The following is a 10824-nucleotide window of genomic DNA, read 5'->3' as shown; positions in this document are numbered from 1 at the left end:
TTATACTGCATCCTCGTTTGTTTGTTTGCTCATTAAATTCATTATCTGTAATTAAATTCTGAAAGTATTTTACTTTTCAGTCTGTCAGTTTGTTTGTTGCCTTGTTTGTTTGTTTCTTTGCTTGTCTTTATATTTGTTTCTTTATTTAGCTTACAATTATATAAAACTAAAATATAGATCCTTCAGTTTCATAGCTTTCTTGCTCAACCAATGTGTCGAGAGCTTTAATAATGTATGGACAAAACTTGTTACTTAAAGTTAATGCTCTTATCATCAAACTTTTATCAAACCCTTTGTAGTTGTTGCTTGAGAAATTTGCATTTAATATAGGTGTTATAACCTTGCCGTTATAGAAACCAACAATTAGACTATTTTCCAAGACTTGCTCTTCCTCAAGAGAAGGATCAAATATCAAGTTGTTGCCCACAACACCAATTGTCACTAGCACTGGCGGTTGAAAATCTGCGCTGGCAATTTGTTTCTCCTGCAAAATCTGCGAAAGTGATGTGGCATTGTCCCAATCGTCTGAAAATGTTGGTAACTCGGCGACTTCTTCATCATTAACATCACTGATTAAAAGCGGCAATTTTGTCAGCTTCAAAGCCAAATAAGTGGCGAAACTAATAAGGCTTAGTGGATACGAAGTATGACTAATAACAATGCAATCAATAAACAATTTAAACGCATATCGTGATGTGAGTTTCAAGACGTCGTGTGGGAAATTTTGTTGCAAGAGGTTGCTTAGCTGATATCGCAAATTGGCCACGTAATTTGAATCGTCTCTATATCCCACAATATCAATGTCCAACTCTACTGCATTGTGGTTGATTCGTGCATCGTAAGTGACAACTTTAGATTTAACACTGACTATACACTCAGAACCATCTGAGAGTCTTATTCGTGCCGAGCCATTTGATCCTGGCAAGAAAGAAGTAGTCGCCTCCAATGGCCTATATTGATGAGTTGATCGTGAATCTGGCCTAATGAGTTGTGGATGACTAAGAGAGTCATACAAGTACTGTTTCTCAGCTGGTGATAAAATCATGATTCAAATAAAATTCTAAAGAAACAAAAAAGTATTGAACTAGGTTGATTTTATATGGAAATTGTGTTATTCCACTTAGCCAAGATTGTTAATTGAATGGGAAATCAAACGAAAAAAAAATAAATTATAGAATCAAAGATCAAAAAGGAAAGTAAGAAACAGAAATTGACTCTAGTTGTTAAAATGCCTCGATCTTCAAAGTGTTTAATATGAGATGTATACCAAATAGTTGTAAATATGTACAGGTATGAAGATATGCTCCTAAGTTGATGCGGTATTTCGAATCGAACTAGAGAGATGATGAGATTTGATGTGACAGTGCTACCAACTGTAAAATTTCTATTATTGTTTTTTTTTCAGGCGTTCTACTTCTTCTTTTTCTTCTTCTTCCTTTTCTTCCTCTTCTTTATTTTGTTGCTTTTGAGATTTTAAGATTTTGAGATATTTTGGCTTCTTTGAAATTTCTGGAATCTCAAGTTATTCAACCACCAACCTCAAAAAATTTATCAAATCATCAACAACTTGTATTAGACCTACTCGATTATACCAAAACAAAGTTACACTTGTTTTTTTTTTCAATCCTTTTCTATTTGTTTGTTCTTATTTTTTTTTCTTTCAAAGTTTATATTTTATCAACAATGTCTACATTATTCAATCGTCAGCCGTCAAATCAATTTTTCACCAATAGTAGCACATTTGGTTTTGGTAACCAACAACAACAGCAGCAACCACTGCAATTTGCTCAACAACAAGTCCCACAGCAACCACAGCAGCAACAACAACAACTCTTGCAACAGCAACAACAACAGCAACAACAACAACTTTTGCAACAGCAGCAACAAAACAATCAACCACAATTAATTGGTAGCCAAAATCCACAAGAACAACCAACGTGGTTACAATCACAACACAACCACAAGAAAAGGATTATCCCAAACCACCTAATACCACACAAAAAAACTGCCTTCCATATAAATGCACCTAATTCAAACAAGTCTGGGAACAAAAAATCTCAAAATGCAAACTCTTCAGTGTTGGTGTCCAATGAGCAATTTAATATTGTTTCGTTTGGAAGTAACAACAAACACAATTCATTAGGTCATGGAAGTCTCTTGGACAGAAATAACACGAGTTTGAGTGCTCTTTTCGATTCTGTTGGTGGTGACCTTAGTCGTTTCGATGAAACATTGAATGATAGTTTCCATCAACTGCAAGATGATGATGGTGGAGCCAATTCAGGAGCATCAACTATTGCAGGAAGTGGCATTGTGACTGATTTGCCTCCTTTGCGTTCCATCTACGATTTGAATGAAGAACGTTTTTCTTCGAAACCAGAACGCGATACTTTATCAAACGTTGCAAATAAGGCGCCGCAAGAGTTCAAAAACCTATTCAATAGAAACAATAATTTTGTTGATAACAGCAAGAAGAAGAACAACAATAACAACAAAGATTTTGATCAAACTGACGAAAAAAATACACCAGTCGATTTTGATAATGATACCGAAACATCTATTATTGTGTTTGGGTATCCTGAGAATTCGGTTAGCCAGATTATCCAGTTCTTTAAACAGTTTGGAACAATTCTTGAACAATTTACAGACTTTTCCTTGGAAGGCCGTGACGGCGCTAAATCGTTGCTAACAATTGAAAAGCAGCGACGCAATGTACCAATATTTACCGGGCCAGGATGGATCAAAATTACATATGATAATACAAACTCGGCCCTCAATGCGTTACAAGAAAACGGGTCAATATTTAGTGGTAACTTGTTAGGTGTGGTCCCATTTCACAAAAGTGTTATTGAAAAACTTGAGAAAAACAAAGCCTTTTTGAATGAGGATATCGGAAACGGTAATCTCTCAACTCCTTTGCAACAAATATATAATGAGAAACAAAAAAATGGTGCAGATAGTGTAAGAGCTACGGGAATTATTACTCCGCCTGCGTCCTCCGCATTTTCAAATTCATCATCATCATCATCATCATCATCATCAGAAACAAGATTTGCCTCTTCCTCGTCGTCATCGGCTTCAGGTATGAACAAGTCATCTTATGTTGATGTAAAAGAAGGATCACGCTTTTTTATTAATCCTGACGAAAAGAAATCGAACAAGAAGGATGGTGATGCTAACAAACCGAAATTAGGTTTGGTTGGCTCGATATCAAAATATTTGTTTGGATTTCATGATTTGTAGCAGAGTGGCAGAGGAATTAGGGCTGGACTATAGCGAATTAAAAAAGAAATGCATGTAATCTAATTAGAATGGAATAAAAAATATATATTTTTCTTTTTTGTCTTTTGTCTTTTGTCTTTTGTCTGTTGTCTTTTGTCTGTTGTCTTTTGTCTGTTGTCTTTTGTCTTTTCTCTTTTGTCTTCTCTTCCTTTTGACAAATTTCATCTCCACTCGGGGTAACTATTGTGTCCATCATTCATATTGTTAGACGGTTTACTAGGAGATGGACTTCTGTAAAAGATTGTATTCTTATGTGGTGACGGCGACCTTTGTTGAGACGTTGTATGGTTGAGGTTATGATGAACGACAGTGTTAGCATGGTCATATTGATCTATGCTGCTTCGTCGACCACCATGGCTCAAGTCTGGTCGTACAGGTGTAAATCTTTGTGGACTTTGGCGTGCATAGAATCGGGATCTATTGGAATGAGTAGGGCTTGGTGATCGACTATGTAGCTCAGCATCTGCTGGCATTTCAAGGTGGGGATGTGGTAGTGAATTATGCAAGTCATATTGTTGGTCATACTGCTGGTCATACTGCTGGTCATAACCATATCCTGGGACAGGTTGGTAATCATTATAAGTATTTCGGTAATTGTTTAGTGATCTGTAGGGGGTAGAAGAATTATATTGAAGATCGTGAGGGAACGATAACGGCAAAGCCATTGAATATTGTTGACTATACACGCTCAGTCGCCGGCTCTGGGAACGGCTTGAAGGCACATAAGTTGGTCGGGAATTCGGTAAATAAACTGATGGACGTGATACGGACTTCTTAACCGTATAAGGAGAGGAACTTGCCCTATATTGACCATCTGGTTCTTCTTGGTTCATATTTGTATATTCAGTAACAACCTTCCCTTTCGGGTCATGAGTTGTAAATACACGCAGTTTGACAAAGGAAAACGGCTTTTTGTTAACCTGTACATTAGAACGCATTGGTCCCATAGTAGCATCAATCGAAGCATCTTTTTTCAAAATGTTTACCTTGGGTTTCACAAACTTGTTGTTATATTCCAGGAACATCTCTTGGTAGACAATCTGTTTATCCTGTACGAGGTTTAGGAACTTGCTGATAAATAAGTAGTTAAAAACTGAAATAAGCGCCAATGATGTAATAGCATTTAATGTGGAACCCTTTGATGTTAAAGTGTACACCAAAAAAGCGTTTATTGGATTCAAACCAACGTAGATGTATAAACAAAACTTGGACGGATTCCAAACATGAAGTTCCCAGTACTCTTTGTCATTTAGTTGGGATGTACAGTCATTCTCGCTGTTTAGGCCGGTATCCTCGTCGTCCTCTTCTCCTTCCTTGTTGCTTGAAAATATACTCAGTATAAAGTAAATGACCATATAGATAAAAGATTCATTGCTAGCTGGATGAGTGGCTGACTTGTAGTGTGGCTTGTCTCTATGATAAAGCAATTGATATTTTTTTTTGCTTCTTAGAATATATATAGCATTCACAATCGATATTCCAATAATTAAGTATTGTAATATGTTTAATGCCCAGATAAGTGCATTGGTTTTATTATTGGCAAAAGTGTTTTTTTGTATATCAATTGATATCTCCTCTGCTCTTGTTGCTTCTGGTGATTCTGTTGCTCCTGATAGAAGCAATTTTTTGATGTTTTCGTACTGGTAATAATCAGAATTAAAAAGAACATTCTTTGATCTGCTACTAATAGATGCATAATAGCAAAGAATGGTTTGAATTATGAGTGATAAAATGGATGTGAATATACCAAAAGGCAATGCAATTGTTGGCGCATGATCATCCCAATCAATTGACAACCGTATTTCGTTCAAATATAGATAAGTATCAAACGGAAAAGATTTCACCTTGGATATTAAGGATTGTCTCCTAACAAGCCTCTTTGGTGCCATTAGAAAATGAAAAAAAGAAAAAAAAAAAAAGAATAGGGCGGGGGTGTGAAACAAACAAAATGGATTAACACTGAGGGGATATGTTGTGAAAATCAGTCAAGGGTGGCACAAGTGGCACTTTGTCACTGGCTTACACACTCACAAAATGCAGGAGATAAACAAATGCTATCAATACTTGATGTTTGCCTGTAGAAATATGCCAAGTCAAGATGGTACTTTGTGATGATGGTTTGTTTTTATCCCCAGATTACCGCAATCCTCTATCTTGTTTCTATTGCTCGTCTGTTTACCCTGTATTTTTTATTTTTTCTTAATTATATTTTCAATTGTTTGTTCTGCTTCTCCTTCTTCCTCTTGCGAAAACATGAATTACATAACTGAAATATATATTGATAAAAAATAAAAATAAAAAATTAAAAATTTAAAAATTTAAAAAAGTAACACGCGCGTATCTCTTCAGCTCAGATCTGGTGTTTGTGGTAATTTTTTTTATTTAGAGAGAAAAAAAAAACAAGAGAATGAAAGAAAGAAACGAATCAGGGTGAATGGTTTGATCAAACCTTTTACATCTCAGACCATACAAGGTTTCCTTGATTTCTCTTTTTCCTTTATTTTCTATTTTTTGCAAGATGAGTATAGGTCTAGGCATGCATAACATAGATGTACAGAAGAAAGTACGGTTTGAAAATGGAGTAACAAAAGATTTTCATTCACCCAAAGTCGAGCTCAACTTTGAGCGGCTGAAGAAATGCAAAGAAACAATTAGAGAACAACTTGAAGAAATCAAACGTTCAAAGACACCCTCTGAATTAAACTTCAAAGAGAAATATGTACAGTTGGGAGGTCACTTCAAACGACTGAATGAGTTAGATGGAGAAACATCTAGTTTACTTGATGAGAGGGAGAGTATAGATCGTGAGGATTTGAAAGTGTTGCATTCCCGACGACTGTTGCAACAACGGAGTGCAACTCTTGGTGATAAGATTACATCTCAAACAGAGAATCTCCAAATTCAAGCTCTTAAGGAACAAATTAAAGCACTCAATGATAAATTGCAAGTAATTGAAGAGCAAAGGGAAGCTGAGAAACAGGATATGGCTGAGGATTTTAAACAAAAATTGAAAAAGACATTTGATACGTATACACTGACAATTCAACGGCTAGAGGCTGAGAAACGAAAAGATGCTAGAAAGATTGATCGGCAGCAAAAGAGAATTGCGTATTTGGAGAGTAAACAACTCAAAGAAAAAGAAGGTGACAAGATCAAAAATCTAGTTATCACAAGGCTAAGTAATGAAAAACAAGCTTCTTTAAATGAGATAGAAGCACTATTGGAAAAGACTGAGATGCTACAAAACAAAAACAAAGTCCTTTTAAGTGAGAATGAAACACTTTTTAACGAGCGAAACCAAATGAAGGAAGAACTTGAGGCAATACAGAAATCGATGATTCATATCCAAAAACAAAACCACGAGCTTCGTATTAAGCAAGATAAATTTTCGGTGTGCTCTAAACTACAACTGAAGAATGAAAATGAAAAACTTGCTGAACCTACCGAACCAGAGCTGAAATCTCTGGAGTACAAGAAATTGGAGCCTGTTCTTCTGAAAGGGAAAGATAGTATTTTAGATAAAGGAATTAAAGGCGATGTTGAAGAAAGGTTAATTGCAGATAATGGTAACGATAATGATGGTAATGATAGTGATGATAAGAATAAGAACAACAAAAACAATAACAATATGGATAATACTAATAAGAAAATTATTGGGGATGCTGATGGCTTAACTGAATCTGTTGATGAAAATATAGATTCAATTGCATCTTTTGATTCCCATCGAACCTGCAGTTTAGGAAAGGTTGAAAATGCAGCACATGTTTCAAGAGATGGCGAATTGGCAAATGAACCTGAACATGAAAATGGGATTGAAAACACGCCACAACTTCTCAGAGAAGCTTTTAATTACAATCCCCATCGACTTAATCCATACGATGCAACGTTTGATTTACCGAAAACACCAGAGAATAGGGACACGTTGAATTTACTTCGACAACAATACGATACCCATATATATCAAGGTATTGGATCTCACAAGGCCAGAGAAAATAATAACGATTGGAGCTCGCCTGGTCTCACTACTAAAGAACTATTGAAGGAAAATAATTTTTTGCAAATGGATGCAAGCACGTTAAAACAAATGCATTTCGTGTAGTGCTGGTCATATGAACAAATCAAGAAAGAAAGATCATGAAAATACGTATAGTGTACTTTTAGATAAATAATGAGTTTCTGAGCTGGTCTCGGGTGTGCTCTTCATCTCATAGGTAGACTGCTTGAGAAATATTGCAATCTATTGAACTCGAAAGAATACAATACCTTGAATAGATTTCTTTTTTGTAAAAAAAAAAAAAGAAAATGAGCAGTATTTTGAACAATGAATGAAAATCAATCTTTTGTAGACGAAGAAATTTTTCAAATACTACTCGATTTCCAAGTGAAGGAAAAAAAATTAATGTCTTTATGCAATTTAAGGATAATCTATTTAACTTTTCCAGAATTGGCTTATCCATGTAAGGCTAGTTAATATTGTAGGCAAGAGGAGTGTTGATTAGTTTTGAAAAATATAAAAAAAAAAAGAAGAAGAAGAAAAAAAAAAAAGAGAAACACCCTGTTGTGTGGAATTGGCGTATATACGTATATATATATATATATATATATACATCTCGGCGTCGTACCTCTATGTGTGTACTTCTGTTCCAGAAGGCTATTGTAGTAGATTGTTCGCACGCAAAATAAATACAAACTTCAAAATCTAGCGGATCGCGAACTTTTTCCGGCAAAACTCATCAACAAAACTCTAGACAACCATCTTCAATTGTAGCTATAACGAAAAACAGCCAATCTACGTGCTTGCTTGTTAATCTTTTCATTGGATTCCTTTCCAATAAATATTCACATAATGGAATCATTAGTACCGTATAACGAAACGGTGAGCACTGAAGTTCAATTTGCTAAAGCACTTGAAAAATACAAATTTGACTTGCTCCATGCAAAGTCGAATTTTCATGATCAAGACCAAGAGCAAAACACTGCTGATGTAAATAACCAACATCTTCAAACTCAAGCTCAATCTTCATCTCCATTTGATATAGTTCAAAAGTTTGCAGATATTGCTGCAGCGAACGCATACTCAGTACTTCCAGATCAACTGAGTAGCAATATAGACGATGATGTTTATGATCAAGATTTTACTAACTGGGATTTGGAGATGAAGTTTTGGAGGTTGGTTGAAAACTTAAACTACTACAGAGTTTTCTGCTATGAAAATGAAGTCTTTGGAAAAGAGAAGGAGATTGGAGAACTATATGCAATTTTGGACTGGTTACAGTATCACTCTGCAGGAGAACGTGAACATGACCAAATATTAAAAGATCAGTTAGGTAATGAAGACGAAAATGGCAATGGCGATGAAGAAGAGAAATTACTGGGTACTAGAAGCAAGTGGATTAATACACGATTGAGTATCGAAAATGGAGTTTACGATGCTCTTTCAGGAAAGAATAGTAATGATCAGCTTATTCAAGAAATGGATGTTGATGCTCCATTAAGAAGCGGTATGCACGTTGATGCAAAGGATGCAGAATTGGACTCAAAAAATTTCCAAGCCATTTACAAACTTGTTGTTCTTGGAGAGTATACAGATGCAATTGAGTTTGCTAATGAAACAGGTAATCATGCATTGGCTGTGATATTAGCCGGAGCTATATCATTTGTGGAGGATGATGACCAAGTTATGGAACTAGCAAATGAAGTTGAAGGTGAAGGCAATATAAAGCTTAGCGCTAGTACCAGAGACAAAACAATTTGGGTGCGATTGGTTTATAAATTGTCCAAAAACACAAACTTAGACCCCAATGAGAGATTGATTTACAGCTACTTGAGCGGAGGTGATATAAGTGAAAATTTAAAGAGAGCTTCCGACTCATATGAAGAATCAATTAACATACTTGTGAGACAATTGCTTACTTATAGTGAGCTACAAAAAATGCACCTGAACTCGTTTGTGGAATTCACTCCGCCGGCACCACAAGCAAATTCGATGAAAGACATCTTGAACATTGTTTCAAACTCGCTAGGCTCTAGAGCAGCTGAAGAAAGTCGTCACCCTGTGCGGATACTTATGGCAGCAATCATGTTAGATGACCTAGACCCAATCATAAGTGACCTCAATGACTCGACCAATGACAACATCTTGAGGATATTAGTTCATGCTTCATTATTTCTTGCGCTTTTGAGGTCTCCACAGAACCCCGAACAACTCAACGCATTGATCACATTGTATATTTCCAAATTGACCGAAAATAATCAGACGGAATTGGTGCCTTTGTATTTGTCATTTATTCCAGACGAAAGAGATGCGCGTGAAACATACTCATTGATCCTTGCCTCAATCACTGATAAGGAGCAACGAAGGAAGCAACTTGAAATTGCCAAGGGAATATCACAATCTCACCAGCAATCACCTTTACCATTATTACAATCACAGCCTTCATCGCATTCGAATGAAGATACCGAGATGGTACCTATCGATGATGTCGAGCAAGACAAGCTCGTTAATGTGCTTAGACGTACAGTAGAAAGGGTTATGGATGAGACTGAAGAGTACTATAACCCAGGAAATGAACCATTTGCTATTGTTGATAGTGGCAGCAACAACGATGAAAATGACTCCCTGGCTGCTATTGACCAAGTTGATTTAAAGTTGTCCTCTGCAGTTGAGTGGTTTTATGAGAATAAAATGTACAAGGATGCAATCCTGGCTACGATTATAGTTATCCGTCGATTTCTTCTCAATGGGAAATTGCAAAGCTTAAAAAGCTTTGCCAAAGGCAAGAATTTTAAGCAGTTGATAAATGAGTACAATTTACAAAACTTTAGTAACGATAGCGGGGTAGAGTACAACGGATCAGCAGCATTACCTTATTCTTTTTCGTCTTCATCAACAACGACGACAAAGTTTGTGCCAGAACATGAAATTATCAGTGAGGACCAAAAATTAGAATTAATGGACTATCAAAATTTTGTAAAAGGATTGAATTTGATTAGCGAGTGGAAAGAGTTCAATGGTAACCCCTATACGGGTCCCAATGTCGGTGCCTCTTTGGATAAAACAGGTCATGTGTTGAATAATTTATTGGACACATGGTTGGTTGACCTTGTGAATAAAAGTCTGAACAGCAAAAAGAGAAAAAAGAACAATAACAATAACAGTGGCAATGGCAATGGTGGTAGAAACGAAACTAAAAAAGAGGATGGCAATGAAGAAGATGATTATGGTGATGATGATGATGATGATAAACTTATACTTAAGCAGTTTAGATCCATATACGTTCCATACATCATTATGGAGTTGGTTTCTATCTACCAAAATGCAAGAAGTTTGGACTGGAAGTATATTACATTGGCACTCAAGCTCATCCATTCTGTTGCTGAAGAAGAGTCAAATGATCTCTTACAATGTTTCAAAGAGAGTGGCCGTTTGAATGAATTCTTGACCAAGATTGCCGAGTTGTCCACTATTGCATGCGAAAGGGGCGTCAAAGGTTTGTACTGTTTGTAGGAACTTACTTTCAAATTTTTTTTTCTTTTTCTTTT

The 10824-nt window shown here is 36.0% G+C and overlaps 5 protein-coding genes across 5 annotated transcripts; 3 read left to right on the top strand and 2 right to left on the bottom strand. All coding sequences in view use genetic code 12, as the record gives it.

The window, feature by feature from the left end:
• Positions 1-166: 166 nt before the first annotated feature.
• On the bottom strand, positions 167-1045 carry RRP42 (Exosome complex component rrp42; the record flags this gene model as incomplete). The annotated part of the gene is made up of 1 exon (XM_001524518.2): positions 167-1045. The coding sequence occupies one exon, from the start codon at positions 1043-1045 to the stop codon at positions 167-169; it is 879 nt and encodes a 292-aa protein (XP_001524568.2).
• A 638-nt stretch (positions 1046-1683) lies between these two features.
• On the top strand, positions 1684-3243 carry PVL30_004258 (uncharacterized protein; the record flags this gene model as incomplete). The annotated part of the gene is made up of 1 exon (XM_001524517.2): positions 1684-3243. The coding sequence occupies one exon, from the start codon at positions 1684-1686 to the stop codon at positions 3241-3243; it is 1560 nt and encodes a 519-aa protein (XP_001524567.2).
• Positions 3244-3443: 200 nt separating this feature from the next.
• NUR1 (Nuclear rim protein 1) lies at positions 3444-5171 on the bottom strand (the record flags this gene model as incomplete). The annotated part of the gene is made up of 1 exon (XM_001524516.2): positions 3444-5171. One exon carries the CDS (start codon positions 5169-5171, stop codon positions 3444-3446), a length of 1728 nt encoding a protein of 575 aa, XP_001524566.2.
• A 629-nt stretch (positions 5172-5800) lies between these two features.
• PVL30_004256 (uncharacterized protein) lies at positions 5801-7381 on the top strand (the record flags this gene model as incomplete). Its single annotated transcript, XM_001524514.2, has 1 exon — positions 5801-7381. One exon carries the CDS (start codon positions 5801-5803, stop codon positions 7379-7381), a length of 1581 nt encoding a protein of 526 aa, XP_001524564.2.
• A 747-nt stretch (positions 7382-8128) lies between these two features.
• On the top strand, positions 8129-10789 carry NUP84 (Nucleoporin nup84; the record flags this gene model as incomplete). Its single annotated transcript, XM_001524513.1, has 1 exon — positions 8129-10789. The coding sequence occupies one exon, from the start codon at positions 8129-8131 to the stop codon at positions 10787-10789; it is 2661 nt and encodes an 886-aa protein (XP_001524563.2).
• Positions 10790-10824: the final 35 nt, after the last annotated feature.

The sequence above is a fragment of the Lodderomyces elongisporus genome, chromosome 5, assembly GCF_030384665.1.
Source record: "Lodderomyces elongisporus chromosome 5, complete sequence".
NCBI lineage: Eukaryota > Fungi > Ascomycota > Pichiomycetes > Serinales > Debaryomycetaceae > Lodderomyces > Lodderomyces elongisporus.
Note: the sequence above shows the minus strand (reverse complement) of the source record. Positions and strands in the feature narration are given on the sequence as shown.